At 36.1% G+C, this 19,494-nt stretch overlaps 1 protein-coding gene across 1 annotated transcript in view; it reads left to right on the plus strand.

Annotated features, from left to right (window-relative positions):
• The window catches only part of ADGRV1 (adhesion G protein-coupled receptor V1), a 540,475-nt gene that overhangs the window by 115,093 nt on the left and 405,888 nt on the right, over positions 1 to 19,494 (plus strand). Inside the window, exons 40-50 of the mRNA XM_057540356.1 lie at positions 3,298 to 3,391; positions 6,807 to 6,885; positions 6,990 to 7,128; positions 7,778 to 7,919; positions 8,942 to 9,204; positions 11,403 to 11,578; positions 12,383 to 12,507; positions 15,192 to 15,349; positions 15,440 to 15,586; positions 15,918 to 16,025; positions 19,113 to 19,377. Of these exons, the coding sequence (XP_057396339.1) occupies positions 3,298 to 3,391; positions 6,807 to 6,885; positions 6,990 to 7,128; positions 7,778 to 7,919; positions 8,942 to 9,204; positions 11,403 to 11,578; positions 12,383 to 12,507; positions 15,192 to 15,349; positions 15,440 to 15,586; positions 15,918 to 16,025; positions 19,113 to 19,377 (1,696 nt within the window). The remainder of the gene's footprint in view (positions 1 to 3,297; positions 3,392 to 6,806; positions 6,886 to 6,989; positions 7,129 to 7,777; positions 7,920 to 8,941; positions 9,205 to 11,402; positions 11,579 to 12,382; positions 12,508 to 15,191; positions 15,350 to 15,439; positions 15,587 to 15,917; positions 16,026 to 19,112; positions 19,378 to 19,494) is intronic.

The raw sequence follows: 19,494 nt of genomic DNA on the forward strand, positions 1-19,494 counted from the left end.
CATCATAAATATCTATCACTTTGTAGGGACTCTCTCTAGGCCAGGTACTCCATACACATTATTATTATTATTTTTAAAATTTTATTTATTTATTTATTTATTTATTTATTTTTGTCTGTGTTGGGTCTTCATTTCTGTGCGTGGGCTTTCTCTAATTGCGGTGAGCGGGGGCCACTCTTCATCGCGATACGCGGGCCTCTCACTGTCGCGGCCTCCCTTGTTGCGGAGCACAAGCTCCAGACGTGCAGGCTCAGTAGTTGTGGCTCACGGGCCTAGTTACTCCACGGCATGTGGGATCTTCCCAGACCAGGGCTCGAACCCGTGTCCCCTGCATTGGCAGGCAGATTCTCAACCACTGCGCCACCAGGGAAGCCCGTATACACATTATTTTTAATCATTATTACAATCCCCAAAGTAGCAGTTACTTCCCTCATTATAAAGATGCCAGAATTGAGGCCTTAAAATTTAAGTAACTCACCTAAAATTATGGAAGTTTGGTACTAGATCTCTTTGACTGCAAAGCCTATAGTTTTTCCATAGTATTATTCTATTCCTCATTCTAATCATTGAATATTAAGGTAATTTAAAATATTTAGCTCTTATTATATTTAAGGTATACTAAGTTTGTATATTTATATAATTGGTTTACATATTATATTAGTCCAGGTAAAAAATGATATAATATTAGCAGTTTCATGTGGTTCAACCTAATAACTTATATAACCAGGTGTAAGTTTAATAATTTTATGTTTCTTTAAAAATGTCAGCTTTATTGAAGTACAATTAACCAGTACTGTATGGTAAACTTATGTAGAATCTAAAAAATATATAAAATTATAAGATATTTAAAGTGTATATTCTGTTGCTTTGATATATGTTTACATTGTGAAAGAATTCCCCACATCTGGTTAATTAACACATCCATCACCTCATGTATTTATCTTTTTTTGTGTGTGAGAACATTTAAGTTCTGTTGTCCCAGCAAATTTCAATTATACAGTACAGTGTTGTCAACTATATTCACCATGTTTTACCTTAGATCCTCAGACCTTATTCATCTTATAGCTGAGTTTTGTACTCTTTTACCAATCCCTCCCTATTCCCCCTGCAACCCCAGCCCAGCCACTGGCAACCAGTTTTCTACGCTCTGTTTTTACGCGTATGACTTTTTTTTTAGATTCCACATGTAAGTTATACCATGCAGTATGTCTTCCTCTGTCTGGCTTATTTCCCTTAGCATGATGCCCTCAGGGTCCATCCATGTTGTCAAAAATGGAAGGATTTCCTTCTTTCTTGTGGCTGAATAATATTCCGTTTTATATATATACCACATCTTATCCATTCATCTGTTGACGGACACTTGGGTTGTTTCCATAACTTTGCTGCCATGAATAATGCTGCAGTGAACATGGGAGTGCCGATACCGCTTCACTATTCTGTTTTCATTTCCCTTGGATAAATACCCAGGTGTGGGATTGCTGGTAGTTCTATTTTTAAGTTTCTGAGGAACCTTCATATTGTTTTGCACAGTGGCTGTCCCAATTTACATTCCCACCAACAGTGTGAAGGGTTCCTCTTTTTCCACATTCTCACCAACACTTACCTCTTGTCTTTTTTTTAATTATTATTTATTTATTTATTTATTTATTTTCCCCTCCCTCCCACCCTCCCTATCCCACCCCTCCAGGTGGTCACAAAGCACCGAGCTGATCTCCCTGTGTTATGCGGTTGCTTCCCACCAGCTATCCACCTTATGTTTGATAGTGTATATATGTCCATGCCACTCTCTCACTTTGTCACATCTTACCCTTCCCCCTCCCCACATCCTCAAGTCCATTCTCTAGTAGGTCTGTGTCTTTATTCCCATCTTGCCACTAGGTTCTTCATGACCTTTTTTTTTTTTTCCCTTAGATTCCATATATATGTGTTAGCATACTGTATTTGTTTTCGATTTTCTGACTTACTTCACTCTGTATGACAGACTCTAACTCCATCCACCTCACTACAAATAACTCCATTTCGTTTCTTTTTATGGCTGAGTAATATTCCATTGTATATATGTGCCACATCTTCTTTATCCATTCATCTGATGATGGGCACTTAGGTTGCTTCCATGTCCTGGCTATTGTAAATAGAGGTGCAATGAACATTTTGGTACATGTCTCTTTTTGAATTATGGTTTTCTCAGGGTATATGCCCAGTAGTGGGATTGCTGGGTCGTATGGTAGTTCTATTTGTAGTTTTTTAAGGAACCTCCATACTGTTCTCCATAGTGGCTGTATCAATTTACATTCCCACCAACAGTGCAAGAGTGTTCCCTTTCCTCCACACCCTCTCCAGCATTTATTGTTTCTAGATTTTTTGATGATGGCCATTCTGACCAGTGTGAGATGATATCTCATTGTAGTTTTGATTTGCATTTCTCTAATGATTAATGATGTTGAGCATTCTTTCATGTGTTTGTTGGCAATCTGTATATCTTCTTTGGAGAAATGTCTATTTAGGTCTTCTGCCCATTTTTGGATTGGGTTGTTTGTTTTTTTGTTATTGAGCTGCATGAGCTGCTTGTAAATTTTGGAGATTAATCCTTTGTCAGTTGCTTTGCAAATATTTTCTCCTATTCTGAGGGTTGTCTTTTCGTCTTGTTCATGGTTTCCTTTGCTGTGCAAAAGCTTTTAAGTTTCATTAGGTCCCATTTGTTTATTTTTGTTTTTATTTCCATTTCTCGAGGAGCTGGGTTTTTGATAATAGCCATTCTAAGAAGTGTAAGGCGATGTCTCATTGTGGTTTTGACTTGCATTTCTATGATGATTAGTGATGTTGAGCACCTTTTAATGTACAGGTTGGCTGTTTGTATTTCCTACTTGGAAAAATTTCTGTTCTGTCCCTCTTCATTTTAAATCAGATTATTTGTTGTTTTGCTATTGAGTTGTATAACTTTTAAGATATATTTTGGATATGTATGATTTGCAAATATTTTCTCCCATTCCATAGGTCGCCTTTTCTTTTGTTGATGTTTTCTTTTGCTGTGCAGAAGCTTTTCAGTTTGATATAGTCCCACTTGTTTATTTTTGCTTTTATTGCTTTTGCTTTTAGTGTTAAATCCAAAAAAATCATTGCCAAGACATGTTTATTTTTTCTGATTTAAATCTTTTCTACTCTATGTTTGCATTTTATATTTCCTGTATACTATTTATATATATATATTTATATTTAAAATAATTTTTAAAAACAGCTTGCAAGGTAATTAATTTGAGAGCATAATTATAGATAATTTAATGGGTGTAATTTTTGCAGGATGATGTACCAGAACTAGAAGAATATTTCCTCGTGAATTTAACTTATGTGGAACTTATCATGGCTCCTTTAACTTCATTTCCTCCTAGACTAGGTATGATGGGCTTTTTTGTTTGTTTCTGTTTACTCACTGCAAACGAAGTAAAGTTTCTTCATTTTTTAATCAGAAGTGATCATTGTGAAGTTTGCTAATCTCAGCTATATGTGTAAATATGTGAGCTTTTAGATTTATTTAAATTTAAAGACCATCATATATTGTAGCTTTGTACATTGGACAGCATAAAGACATTTAAAAATTGTGTGATGCTTTTTAAACATTACAATTATTTTATAACCAAATTTGTAATCTTCAAAATAGAATTAGTTCTTACGAAGGCATTTTCCTCTTAAAATTTAATTTGCTATTTTCATTAGATCTCCAAACTATCAGATGTTTTTATTTTCTCTTAGATTAAGTAGAGTGTTTGCTGTGTTCTCTGCTTCTTTTTTGACTTTTTATCTCTTTCTTTTCATGCTTTAGAAAAGACTCAGTTAATTCATTACAGACTGAAAGGTAAAACTTGAACCTTAGTGCAACTTTATGTAGATTACTTTAAAAAGATATATTCCTGTTATTAAAACACAAACTCTTGCTTACGATTTGGACATTTGATATTGGAAATTTTGAATGAAAGTTTTAGGTGTGACGGCCTCGTGGGGGTTGGTGGTGAGTTGCCATGAGATAGCCTGTTCCCCATCCCTTGGTTAGAACAGTGGTCCCCAACCTTTTTGGCAACAGGGACTGGTTTTGTGGAAGATAATTTTTCCAAGGACCAGGGTGGGGGTGGGGATGGTTTGGGGATGATTCAAGCATATTACATTTATTGTGCACTTTATTTCTATTATTATTACATTGTAATATATAATGAAATAATTATACAACTCACCATAATGCAGAATCAGTGGAAGCTCTGAGCTTGTTTCACTTGCCACTCACTGATAGGGTTTTTTTTTTTTTTTACATATTTATTGGAGTATAATTGCTTTACAATGGTGTGTTAGTTTCTGCTTTATAGCACAGTGAATCAGCTATACATATACATATACATATATCCCCATATCTCCTCCCTCTTGTGTCTCCCTCCCATCCTCCCTATCCCACCCCTCTAGGTGGTCACAAAGCACCTAGCTGATCTCCCTATGTATGAGGCTGCTTCCCACTAGCTAGCTATTTTACATTTGGTAGTGTATATATGTCCATGCCACTCTCTCACTTCGTCCCAGCTTACCCTTCCCCCTCCCTGTGTCAAGTCCATTCTCTACATCTGAGTCTTTATTTCTGTCCTGCCCCAAGGTTCTTCAGAACCACTTTTTTTTTTTTTTTAGATTCCATATATATATGTTAGAATACAGTATTTGTTTTTCTCTTTCTGACTTACTTCACTCTGTATGACAGTCTCTAGGTCCATCCACCTCACTACAAATAACTCAGTTTTGTTTCTTTTTATGGCTGAGTAATATTCCATTGTATATATGTGCCACATCTTCTTTAACTGATAGGGTTTTGATATGAGTCTGCAAGCAATTGATTTATTATGGTCTCTGTGCAGTCAGACCTCTCTGCTAATGATAATCTGTATTTGCAGGCGCTCCCCGGCGCTAACATCACTGCCTCAGCTCCACCTCGGATCATCAGGCATTAGATTCTCACAAGGAGCGTGCAACCTATATCCCTCGCATGCGCAGTTTATAGTAGGGCTTGTGCTCCTATGAGAATCTAATGCCACTGCTGATCTGACAGGAGGCGGAGCTCAGGCGGTAATGCGAGTGATGGGGCGCAGCTGTAAATACAGATGAAGCTTCACTCGCTTACTTGCCTGCCGCTCACCTCCTGCTGTGTGGCCTGGTTCCTAACAGGCCATGGACTGCTACTAGTCTGTGGCCTGGGGTTGGGGACCCCTGGGTTAGAAGGTGCTCTGGGCAGAGGGAAAATTAGTCTGAGTTAAAGGGGCCCAGAGCAGGGGCGTGAAGACTGGGAGTTCCTCACTCACTTCTGAGGCTCAGTATGACAACTTTGAAAATAGCAAAAGGGAATAATCAGTTTTTAACATATTATTATATTATTACTTGGAAAACTTCCATTTTTATGCAAAAGAAATATACTGTTCCAACAACTAGGCTGTTTACATTAAGCAATTATTACAAGTTAATTATTGTTTACACTAAGAAAACTGACAGAGTACATCATATTTCCTTATACTCAGAGGTAATTTGAATAGTTTAACTTTTTTGTTTTTTAAATTTTTATTTATTTATTTATTTATTTATGGCTGTGTTGGATCTTCGTTTCTGTGCGAGGGCTTCCTCTATTTGTGGCAAGCGGGGGCCACTCTTCATCGCGGTGCGCGGGCCTCTCATTATCGCGGCCTCTCTTGTTGCGGAGCACAGGCTCCAGACGCGCAGTCTCAGTAACTGTGGCTCATGGGCCTAGTTGCTCCGCGGCATGTGGGATCTTCCCAGACCAGGGCTCGAACCCGTGTCCCCTGCATTGGCAGGCAGATTCTCAACCACTGTGCCACCAGGGAAGCCCAATAGTTTAACTTTTGATAAGTGCTTTCTAATGCTTCTGTTTCAAGTGCTTTGTATGTTAGTACCATTATTCCTTATGTTTGCCCATTTTATAGATGGGGGAGCTGAGCTAAGTACCATACCGAAGTCACACAGCTAGGAACTGGTGAGGTTGGGCTTGTGCTCTGTAGCTTCTAGCTTGATGGGCACAAATCCTGATTTTATATTCTTTCTTCAACATTGTTGATCCCTTCACTCAGAGAGAATTCCACTCTCCTTACCCATTCTTCACCCCGACAGCTGTCATACGTATCCGAGAGTAAGGTAGACCTTCTGAAATTTAAAAGATAAAGGATGAACATATTAAAGAACAGAACAAAACAGTAACAGGGTTAGTTACTATTTCAAGACTGAATAATGGATATTGGTAACATACTGAGCTTGGTGGACAGAATACAGAATAAAAAGGGATAAGAGAAATTTACTCTAAGCTTAGTCTTTATTCCATCTAACCTTCCCCCATCTTTCCTACCTTCTCAACTTCTGTTTGTATCCCTGTATCTCTCTGTTTCTTTTTCACACCTGTATTTTTCTCTGCAGCACGTCCTGCCTTTCTCTTCCCATTTTTCCCCTCCTCTTTCTACTCCTTGCAACTCTCCCCATTTTCCTTTCCTCTTGAAATGGATTAAAATAATAGAAATTAACTGTAACTTCAGTTGCTTATTTTATACTGTTCTCAGTTGATTAGATTTCTGTAAGTCAGTGGTTCTTGTTAGCAAAAGTTTCCTCATTCATATATTATAAGCATTTATGTCTTATTTTCTTAAACATCTTTTGAGTAATGTTGGCAATACCTCTATATTAGGAATTATATAATACCAAAGGTCTTTAAATTCTATATCAAATAGTTCTCTTTTTAACTACATATATTTATTTAAAGATATGTTTCTCTGCTTTTTCAGATTCAGAGGGCTTGACTGCACAAATTATTATTGATGCCAATGATGGTGCTCGAGGCATAATTGAGTGGCAACAGAGCAGGTAAACCGAAGGCTGCGTAAGAGCCCTTTTCTGAGTTTCAGATTCTCTACTATCTACTGAATAAAAGCTTATAAGGAAAAATGAATGTATTCTCTTTATTATAGATTTGAAGTAAACGAAACCCAAAGAAGTTTAACATTGGTAGCCCAGAGGAGCAGGGGGACTCTTGGCCACGTTTCCTTGTTTGTGTATGCCCAGAATTTGGAAGCACAGCTGGGGCTGGATTACGTCTTTACCCCAATGGTGAACTCATTGAGAATTATAGTGATTTAGGCCCTGTAAATAAGTTAATCTTGAAATAATAAACTACTGTATATTCCATAGTAAATTAGGGCAGAAGATTTCCACATGATGGAATAGCTCTCTTCACTGTTTTGGTAAATTGTATAAATTAAACTTTCAGTACTCTTTTAAAGATTCTTCTGTATTTTACTTCATTCATTATTTTATTGTAATATTTGATACCCACTTCTTATTAATTTACTATCTTATTGCAGTATTTGATACTGGAGAACACACATTATTGTGTTAAACAATTTATATCATTAGATGACCTTCCCAGAGTGTTTCTTAACGCTTCTTGAAAATGTTAACTCTTCTGTTTCTTTGTTTTACTTTACCAAAACACCTTTAGTGTTTAAGAATGTTTTTTATCTTGTCTCTTCTTGCCTTTTACTGCTTAGTCAAATGTTTCCTTTCTTCCTCCACAACTTCTACTTTTTAAACTTAATATTGTCAGTTTAAATAAAAAGAGATCATGAAAAAGTAAGGGAAAAAGTCCTGTAAATAGGTTAGTTCACATTCAAAAGTATATTGTATTTATTTCCAAACATTTAAAAAAAACTCAGAGTGTATTTAAATATAATACTGCTACTTTTACTTTTTTGACCAGATTCTTCATTTTGCTAATGGAGAAAGGTATAAACATGTTGACATCATGATTCTTGATGATGACATTCCAGAAGGAGATGAAGCATTTCAGCTGATTTTAACAAATCCTTCTCCTGGACTGGAGCTGGGGGAAAATATAATAGGTAATTGATGATTTCTTATACACAGCTCCTTTTCACCCCTTCACTCCTGAGTGAGCCACGGGCTATGGGTGATGCACTGACACCATCTGCCGCAGTCACACATTAGCATTTTACAATTTTTTTCATGTAGGTCTTACTTTTTTACTTTGATTGCTAGGTATTGTTGCTATTATGAACGAGGTCCATTTTTATTATATTTTTAAATGGTTATACCTGATATATAGAGGTATTACAATAATCTTTTTGAATGCATGCTCCAAAGCAGACTTCCTAGCTTTGAGTACCAGTACTGCCACATACTAACTTGTGAACTTCCACAGATTGCCTGTCTGTGCTTCAATCATCAGTTCTTAAAATGAGAATGATAATATAATGAACCCCACAGGGTTATTGTGAGAATTAAATGAGTTAATAATATAGGTTAAGCAATTTGTAAGTTCTCAGTAGTATTATTAGTTGTTGTTTCGGCTATTATTATTAACATTATTAGTAGTGGTGGTAGAAAATAGAAAGCTCTTGATTTCTGAAGGTTACTCACCTTATATTTTAAACTCTTATAATAGTTCTAATAATTCTTTTCTCTCGCCTTTTCTAAGAAGACAATCATGATGTCTAGAAAATAGTGACAGTGCTGGCTCTTCCTTTCCATTGCTTTTATACCTGTTACTTGGCTGTTAGCTCCAGGACGATGCTGAATAGTAGCAGTGATGACAGGCGTCATTGTCTTGTTCTGTTTTTAGTGGCAACCCTTCTAATGTTTCAACATTAAGTATAATACTTTCTATTGGCTTCTGAGACATATCACTTCATCAAGTTGAGGAAGCTGTCTTTTATTTCGAGATTACTAAGTGTTTTTATTTATATCGAGTGAATGTGGAATTTCATTAGATGCTTTTAAAATTTCTCTTGTTTTTAAGATGATCTAGAAAAGAGTTGGCCTGGTTTACAATGAAACATGCACATGCTTCTCACTTACAACCCATTCTATTTTCATTTATTGTTTTAATACTTTTATTTGACAGCCTTAATCACTGTCCTTGCTAATGATGATGGCCCTGGAGTTCTAGCATTTAACAACAGTGAGCACTTTTTCCTACGAGAACCGACAGCTCTCTACATCCAGGAGAGTGTGGCAGTGTTGTACATTGTTCGGGAACCTGCACAGGGACTGTTTGGAACTGTGACAGTTCAGTTCATTGTGACAGAAGTGAATTCTTCAGTGGAGTCGAAAGATCTGACTCCTTCCAAAGGCTATATTGTTTTAGAAGAAGGTGTTCGTTTCAAGGTACAGGATGAACTTTTACTGAGAATGAATGATTAATAGTTACAAAATAATTTTCTCTTGGAGGAACACCCTAGATCCTAGAAAGAAAAAAAAAATCCAGCTTAGGTGTTAGGTAAAGACGTGATTAGATTACCACGTGAAAGTGCTCTAGTGCTGTATTGTCTACATAGAGTGCAACCGGAGAAATTTGTTCCATTAATAGAGTAGTGGAATGTGCAAATAATAAAGAAAATATGAATGTTGCTGCTTTAAATGTTAAGTATATTTAAATGGCATACTTCACTTTATATTGTCTATAAATCACAAACTAAAAGAAACTCCAAGCCATTCATTGCAGTCATTAAGCCATAGCCAGTCATTCTTTTGCCACATTTTCATTAGACAAAATACAACTGCTTCCTTCAGACTGCTTATTTGAGAAGCAAGTATCCTATGTAAACAGGAATAGCTTATTGGGGGGAAAATGCTGGATTTGGGATTAATCATAAATGTGAACTATACTTGCAGAAGTTTACCTTCTGAAACTTCTATTTCTGTATATTAGTAATTTTCTGTTCCTGCTACTAAATTTTATTTTTAAGACACAGTTTAAGTTTAAAGTAACTAATTGTATTAGCTTAAGATATTTTTTAAGCCAGCTATATAAAGTATAATAATTCTAAAATAATATACTTTACACTATTTCATCTAAAAACAGTCCACCTAATTATTAATTTTATTTATGATCAGTTTGTATAAACTTCAGTACATTTTTGAATTCATATTCATTTGCATGTCTAATTTTTTCATGTTTCTGGAAATTTAGAACGTTTAATTGATTTATTAAAGGACACTTACATCTTGATATAGTCGAAAAGAATTCAAATTTGAAGTATTTTATGAATTTTCTATTTTTTTACATTCACATGCCTATTTTTAAAAGTTTTAAATTTTATTTCATTTAATTTTTTGTATATTTTAAATTTATTATATTTCTATTGTGTTTTTTTCTTAAAAGACTCTTTTTCACAGTGTGTTTAGAGACCTTTCTGTTCATTAGGCAAATTAAATTTTAGAGCAATTTGGATTAAATCTATTTTTCTCTCACCCACATAATTATCTTTTTCTCCACATGTTTTTATTCTGAGGTATAAACAGTAAAATATAAAAATCTTAAGCGTATGGCTCAGTGACTTTAAAAATATGTATACACCAGTGTAACAACCACTTGGATTAGTATATTAATCATTAAACAGGGCATCCCTGGTGGTGCAGTGGTTGAGAATCTGCCTGCCAGTGCAGGGGACACGGGTTCGAGCCCTGCTCTGGGAGGATCCCACATGCCGCAGAGCAGCTAGGCCCGTGAGCCACGACTACTGAGCCTGCGCGTCTGGAGCCTGTGCTCCGCAACGAGAGGCCGCGACAGTGAGAGGCCCGCGCACTGTGATGAAGAGTGGCCCCCGCTTGCCGCAACTAGAGAAAGCCCTCGCACAGAAACGAAGACCCAACACAGCCAATAAATAAATAAATAAATTAATTAATTAAAAAAAATCATTAAACAAACCATCACACAGAAGTTTCCTTCTTGTCCCTTACCCTCCCCAGAGGAAAGTGCTTTCTGGTTTCTGTCACTGAAGACTCATTTGCTAATTCTTGAACTTCTTATAAATAGAACCATACAGTATGTATTCTTTTTGTGTCTGACTTCTTTTGGTCAACGTCATTTTTGGTTGCACACATGAGTAGTTGGTTCTTTTTTTATTGCTCAGTAGCATTTCATTGAATAGACCACTCTTTGTTTATCCATTCTTCTGTTGATAAACATGTGGGTTGTTTCTGATTTGTGCCTGCCGTGGCTATAACTGCTTTTTAAGAGTGAATTCTAGGCTAGAAAGAGGCTTAATGCAGTTACATAGCCAGGGCAGGATAAAGAAGTAGCAAAAATGAATATCTAAATTTAATTTTTTAATCTCAGTGATGTTTTCAAATGCCATAAATTTTATTTTTAGACATTTCAGTTGGACTGTGTCACAGTGTTGATAATCTTGAAAGTTGTAACTTGAAACAGTTGTAACTATTACTTTATGAGGATCAGTATTAAAATAAAAAAGAGGTACTGTTTTCCAAAAATACTGTTTTGTTGTCATAAATGTTTAGCAAATTACTCTGTATGTGTGTTGCTGAATTCTAGTAACTTTATCTTTTGATTGTGTTTTCAGGCCCTACACATATCAGCCGTATTGGACACGGAACCAGAGATGGATGAGCATTTTGTCTGTACCTTGTTTAATCCGACTGGTGGTGCTAGACTAGGGGCCCGTGTTCAAACCCTAATAACAGTTTTGCAAAACCAGGCCCCTTTGGGGCTATTCAGTATCTCTGCAGTTGCAAATAGGTATAATTTATTCGTAAGGAAATTGTCACTTCTGAAGCTAAGTAGGAAATAACTTTTGAACTAAAGAAAATGCAGAAGAAAATTGATCTCTGACTCTCGTAATGGGGACTTTTAAAATGAGCTCTAGTGGATAGATCGAGAGAGGCCATATGCCCCCTCATAACAGGGAACATCAAAAACCTAATCATGTGCTGTACAGTGGTGTCATTAGAATTCTTATTTTCTCAGAATCCACACTTCCAGGTAAAAGCACTATTTTGTGTTTTCAGTAATAATAAAAAGCAAGAAATAGTTTTAACTTATATTTAGCTGCTCAAACCAAATGAATGACTCTTCAAACATATATTAACATGATTGTAGTTTAAAAATTCCCTCTGGAAACTGACAAATATTTGTTTTTTTTATATCTTAGAAATATTCTAATAGATCTAGTTTTATTAATATGTCAAGAATTTCCTGATTCATTTTTTCTCTGTAAAATGTTTTTAGTTTATGTGAGAAGAAACTCAAGAATGACAAAGCTTTATTTATTTTAGAATGTGTAGTGTGAAGTTACTGAAGTTACTGACTCTCAGTATTTTCTTACTATCATAGTATCAGATAATAGTGCTTTTTAAATGTCTTCATAAGTGAATATTTTTGAGCTCTAGAGTCTAGTCTTCCTCCTGTATAAAATTCGTGGATGGATCTCACCTTGCGTAAATTTAAAAGTGTATTAAATATATACTAGCAATGTGATATAGGTATCTAACATGTAGAAATTACATGCTTTTTCTGCTTTCTGTAACTGTTTGTTTCTTTTAGAGCCACCTCTGTAGACACTGAAGAAGCCAACAGGACTGTATATTTAAATGTGTCACGTACTAATGGCATTGATTTAGCTGTGAGTGTGGAGTGGGAGACAGTTTCTGAAACAGCCTTTGGCATGAGTACGTTTAGTTTCTTATAAAAACAAAATTCTATAACCAAGAAAGATTGCATGTATAAGATTTACATTTTCCCCCATGAATTGTATCTTACAGATCTGTTGAAAATGGAGAACAGATATCTAATTCTTTTACTGCATTCACAGATATTTATTGAGTGCCTATCCTGTGACAGGCATGGTACTGAACTCATGGAACTTAGAATTTAAGGGGAGACAGAAATAAATCAAATAAGTAAAAATCAATGTGTAGTTTGAACTATAATAAATGTTTTAAAGGTGAAGTTCTAAATGTTGTGAGAACATAAGGGAATGCTTCCGAGGGGAATCAGTGTTTGAACTAAGACTTAATGTTGAGTAGGGATTATGCAAAGACTTGAGTTGGAGGAACATAGAAGAGAAAGCGGGAAGCTATCAAGGCAGAAGTCTAGAGCGTATAAGTGAAGAACTGAAGAGTGGGCACTGGGTTTAGAAATAAGGGGGAGTGCTGAGTTTGGAGAGCTAGATAAGACTAGATCATTCAAGAACTTGAAGAATATATCACATACATTAGTCTTTATCTTAGGGTTATGGAAAGTCTCAGTGGTCTAGGCATGAGGGAGGGTTCCCATGTATAGATGTGGGGTGGTCTGATCACATTTGCACTTTGAAGGTATCATTCTTGGTGCCAGGTGAAGAATGGATTGGCACAGGAGAAATTAGAGGATGAAGGGAGACAAACAAAAGGGCAACAGTTGATGGTAGCTTGGACTGGGTGATGGACTAGATGTGAAGAAGGTACCTGAGATGACTCTTAACGTTTCTAGTTTGTGCAGTTGGATGGAGATTCAGGCCGTTCAGTAAGAAGGGGAGTGCCTAATGAAAACAAGGTGTTACTTTGGTGAGGGGAGTAAAATATTTGAATTTGAGTTAACTTTTTAGAAGACATTTCTCTAGACTCAAAAGAAGATCTCTGCTGGAGAGAGAAATTTGGGGACCTTTAGCATGCATATTGTTTTTAAAGTCATGGAAGTTGAGGTAAAAACCTGGAAAGCAAGGATGAAGATAGAGAAGGGAAGAGGACTCAGACAGACTGAGTCAAATTGAATGACTAGGGAGAGGAGAAGGGGACTTCAGAGACCTGGTGAGAAACCCAGGGGAATGCAGGATTGCAGGCAGCAGTGAAAGAACATTTTAAAAAGAAAGGAGTGGTAAATTGTGTCAATTGCTGGTGAGAAGTCCAGTAAGATGAGAACTGAAAAAATACACATTGTCATTAGCAATATAGAAGACATAAAATCACAAGGGCTATTTGTATAGAGGGATGTGGACCGAATAACATTTTGAATGGAAGTGAGAGAATGCAGGCCTCAAATATGTACAACTAGTTCAAGAAGTTTGGCTGAGACGGGTAGGATCTAGTAAGAGTAGTGATGGGGTGTAGGAGTCAGGGTTTTTGTTTATTTGTTTAGTTTGAAGAGACTAAGCATGTGTAAATGCTGATGGAAAAGGCCTGGTAAGTAGAGAAGGACTGAATATTTAGAAGAGAAGGGATAATTAATAGTGGGACAGTGGCCTGGAAGCCAGGAAGAGATGGGATCCAAAAAAGAAAGATTATGGTTTCTAATTCAGAGTTATCTCATTATAGTTTGGGCTCTGCATGTGTTTTGTGGAAGTGCTTGTGGGAGTATGTGTTGGAAGTTCTAAATGTCAGCAGGCATTGTTTATTCTTCATTCACCATCTTCCGGAATTACGGTAGGGGAGGATTTGACCATGTGGTCGACTTCAGTGCAAAACATTCAGACTCTTAATGCAAAAGCTGTAGTGTGCCTTTAAAAGGTGGCAAAGCAGGAATCTAAAATATTGGATTTCTAGGAAAGGATATCACCAATGGATAGTACATAAAAGGCACTGACATTATGACTTCATCAACTGGTAATCTAAAAATGATCAATAATTTACAAGGAGCCTAGGTTTCAACTTTGACATTTGTTCTTGGTGTATCATGTTCACACCATTAACTAAAGTTTAAGAAGAACTAACTTTCTATGGGAAACTGTCATGATAATAGAACACACAAGGTGTTTTAAAGGTATTCTTCATTAGGCAGGAATTTTTTGTTTCTGTCTTTGTTTAATTGTAGCACGGAATTTTAGGACATGTACCTGTTATAGCAGGCTGATTAAAACTTGATAGCTACTTGTAGTAGGTGAATCTGCTTTGACATTCTTAAAATATACAACATGTAAAGTTAGAAATCATTGGATGGGGATAGTTTCAAATTAATAGTGTAAGTTTTAAAAACCTATCATTTAACATGTTTCCATAAAAGGTATTTATTATTTCTAAATTTCTCTGTTATATTTTCATCATCTTTATGAAAGCTGATAAAAATCATACTGAACATATTTCCTTTTAAAGTATAAATTCAGTATTTATTTATAAATATACCCTGGAAAAGTCTTTGTGGGTTTAGAGCACAGTATTAACAATTTTTCTTGTTTTTGGGTGTTGATATTTTTAGTTACTATCTATTTTGAAGTTCTCTAGTTTGTCTCTTCTCTGTCTTTCTCATACATATGCACTTACCATGGAAGCATTTTCACTTCTAGTAACAAACTCACTAGTTTCACTATTTAAACAATAAACAGAATAGATAAAGTTTGGAGAGGATTTTACACAAGCAAATAACGATTTATGTTTTTCAGGGGGAATGGATGTTAAGTTTTCTATATTTCAAAGTTTTTTGGATGCATCGGCTTCTGGCTGGTGTTTCTTTACTTTGGAAGATTCAGTATATGGTATAATGTTAAGAAAATTGTCTTCTACTGTTTACCGATGGCAAGGGATTTTTGTTCCACTTGAGGTAAACATCGCTTATTTTATGGTACACAAACTATAATGTACATATAGATTTTGGATGCCCCGTGAATTACTCTTATTCCTTGTTTCCTAGGATTTACATATAGAAAATCCTAAAACTTGTGAGGCCTTTAATATGGGTCTTTCCTCCTACTTTGTGATTACTCATGAAGAAAGAAATGAAGAAAAACCTTCTGTTAACAGTGTGTATACATTCACATCTGGATTCAAATTATTCCTGGTAAAAAAACACTTCACTTTTTTTTATAGATTGCTTTATTTAAAAGAAAAATCAGATTCGTGAGATTGAGCTAAATAGAAGATAGTGTATGTTCTATGTTAATGTGATAAGGGGTTTTTGGCAAATTGATACACATTTTAGCAAGGTGTCTTAATCCAGGGATATTTTGGTCTTTCTTGAAATGACATCTGGATATGCATACCTAGGGATCAGAATGATTTTTCAAGTTTTGAACTTCAAATATTTACTCAGACTATTACTGTAATTCAGAGCTTTTCTTAGTTAAATTTTCCTTTAAATTTTTATTCTTACTGTTCTGTCTTCCTTGCAGGTACAAACAATCACTATTTCAGAAAGTTCTCAAGTAAGATACTTTACTTCAGACAGTCAAGATTATGTAATTGTTGCAAGTCAAAGTGATGATTCTGAATTAACTCAGGTTTGATTCTTTTAAAATGAATTTTTTTAATACCATAATTGAAACACATCAAAGATGTAGTCTGTAGGTTTAGTATAAAAGAAAACCATAATTTGATTATGGTGAAGTAGTAAGAAGAATATAGATATTGATTAGTCATAGTTAATTTTTAAATGATAGAGTTTTGAATATTATATTGTCTTCAAGAACCAGAGCAAGTGTAATAATAAGCATGAACATTTAACTAGAATTTAATTGCATTGGAAACATGGAGAAAAATCACACAACTGGATAGATGGTATCACTAAAAATTCATGATTAACATTGCCAGATGGACACACAACGTCACTCCAGAAATCCCGTATTTCTCTAGTAAACTATATCACAGTGTCTTAATAATGTTTATTTGATAATTTTCGTCACTCCTCAGATTTCCATACCTGCGTCTCATCTCTTCACTTTCAGCTCATGACTTTGTTGAAATGAAAGCTACCAGAAAGGAGATTACCCATCTTCCCAACACCAAATTCAGAAACTGTCTTGTAAACCAGTCTTATTCCTGCCTCCTGTTACAATGGCAGAAGTGTTTCTTCTATAAAACACAGGCGCCTCACATAGGCTCCCCTCTTGCCTTCATAAGGGTCAGTTATTCCCTCTAGTGCCAGCGTAACTAGCATCTCTCTCTCTCTGTAGGATTATTACATTCAGCATAAATGCAGGATTTCCAAGCTTAAAAAGTGATTTCTCTTCTGATCTTATCCCCCTGTACTTCCTGCTTCATTTCTTTTCTCCACTCTCTATTGATACCTTGAAAGAATTATCTACTTGCTTTGCAAACTTCTTCATGGTCACCAGTGACACCTGGGTTGCAAATACAGTGGGTGTTTTTTTCTGTCATTATTTTGCATTGCTTCCCATCTGCACTTGACCGTCGCCTCATCCTCAAATTTAAACCATCTCCTCTCTTGATTTTTGAACTACCACACAGATTTTCATTCTGTCTTTCTGTGTCTCCTTCTCAGTCTCCAATGCCACTTCCTTCTCCCTTTTCTGAACTTAGGTATCTTGAAGTTTTTCAGGTTCAGTTTTGGTTCACATTTCTTTTTTCTTTCTCTTCACTCACTCTGAGTACTTTTATCAGTCCTATGGCTTTAAATATCAACTATAGGCTGTCTTCCAAATTTATCAGTAGCCTTTCCTGTGTATTCTAGATTTCGTGTCTAACTGCCTGTTGGCGTGTACACTTAAATATATTCTAGGTATCTAAGATTTAACATATCTCAAACTAAACTGTAGATTTTCTCTATGAAACTTGTTTCAAGTGTTTGCTTTCATCTCGGGAAATAGTAACCTCATAAATGCAGTTGCTCAAGATAGAGTGCTGGGTTATATCTTTTTTAAAAAATATTTATTTATTTATTTTTGGCTGCGTCCAGTCTTTGTTGCTGCGCATGGGCTTTCTCTAGTTGAGGTGAGCCGGGGCTACTCTTCGTTGCGGTGCACGGGCTTCTCATTGCAGTGGCTTCTCTTGTCGTGGAGCACGGGCTATGGGCCTGCAGGCTTCAGTAGTTGCAGCTCGCGCGCTCAGTAGTTGTGGCTCGCAGGCTCTAGAGCACAGGCTCAGTAGTTGCGGCTACTAAGCACGGGTTTAGTTGCTCCACGGCATGTGGGATCTTCCTGGACTAGGGATCGAACCCGTGTCCCCTGTATTGGCAGGCAGATTCTTAACCCCTGCACCACCAGGGAAGTCCATATCTTTCTTGATTTCTGCTGATTATTCATTCCCATCTAATTTGTTATTAAGTGTTTTTGATTATATCTCCTGATACTATTTTGAGTACAGATGTTTCTTTCCATCTCTGCTTCTTCTTCCCTAATCCAGGTCCCCATCACTTCTCACCGTGCTAGTAGAATAGCCTCCTAGCTGGTCTCCAAACTTCTCTGATCTCCTCAGATCCATGTTTCAAGTAGTTGGAGTAGTCTTTTAAAAATATTATTTCATGTTGCTCCTCATTTTAAAATTATTCAATGATTTCCAATTATGTTTGGAATAACTTCTAAATTATTTAATATGGACTGTAAATAGGATAACCATATGTTCTTATTTGCCCAGCACAGTGCTGCATTGTGCCTATTGTCCTACAGTGATTAAGATTGTCTCTTTCACTCTCTAAAGCATCCCTGTGTTAAATTATATGGGCACCTTAACAAAAGGTACCTCGTGATCGTACCTCTCCAGTATTATCTTCATTCCCCCAGTGCTGTCAACTGCATTCCAGCTGCACCGGTCTTCATTCAGGTTATGACAAACTTTTTCTGCCTTAGAAACTTTGTCATGTCATTCTTTCTAATTTTATTAGGACATTCATAATTCTCTATCATACCTCCCTAATTGTTGAGTACTTGTCTCAGTTTAGTAGTCATACATTTATTTAATGATTGATGTATTTATTGTTTGCCTTTCCCTAGTAGTTAATAAGATCCATAAAGGAAGAAGTGATTCTGTCCCTAACTTCTTGCATAATGCTTGGCTTATATAAGATTCCCAGTTTTTACTGAATAAATATAATTCTTTGTGAAATTGACCAGATGCCATAAGAAATCAGGTAGATTCAGGGTTTTCTTTCAGTTTAAAATACGTGAACACTCACCTGAAACCTTGTATGCAGTGCCACCTTCAGGACTAAAAAGTTTAGGTGTTTTTCTTTATATTCTATTGCTTGAGCAGTGGGTAATGATAATACAGCATTAGAAAGTTTCTTATCTTGCTCTGAATTTTTCATATTTAAATAAATTTTCTCCTATTTTTGGCTTCCCCTTCTCTTGCTGTCACCCACCCCTGCCCAGATGTATATTTGAAATTGATTTATTTTCAGATAACTTCTCTTTCATTCTGTGTGTGTGTACTCAGGCACACACACATACACACACAGATAAAAAGAGGGAGAGAGCAATGAGAGAGGATCAGTTTTGATATTTTCTCATTTATGAAAGTATCTTCCTAACTAAATTAAGGGGTCTAGGAGAGTAAACATGTGATATTGGCTAAATTCTCACAAGTGCTGAATTCCTAGTCATGAGTGTTTTGTATTTGAACATTCCCTGCAGGTCTTCAGATGGAACGGAGGAAGCTTTGTGTCGCATCAGACACTCCCTGTCCGAGGTGTGCTGAGCATGGCCTCATTCACCAGAGGAGGTGCTATGTTCTTAGCCATTTCCCAGGCTAATGCCAGGTCAAACTCCCTTTTACTCAGGTGGTCTGGAAATGAGTTTATTAACTTTCAAGAAGTTCCCATCAGTGGAACAACACAAGTTGAAGCCTTGACTTCAGGCGATGATATTTACTTAATTTTTGCCAAAACTGTCTTTCCAGGTAAGACAATTTAGTGTTTGCAATGCATACATAGTTGTTATCGAAATTATCTTCCATTCATTTTATGTTCATATGAAAATGCTCTTGTAATAATTTTTTAGCTAATCCATAGTATGT

This window comes from Balaenoptera acutorostrata, chromosome 2, assembly GCF_949987535.1.
Source record: "Balaenoptera acutorostrata chromosome 2, mBalAcu1.1, whole genome shotgun sequence".
Classification (NCBI taxonomy): Eukaryota; Metazoa; Chordata; class Mammalia; order Artiodactyla; family Balaenopteridae; genus Balaenoptera; species Balaenoptera acutorostrata.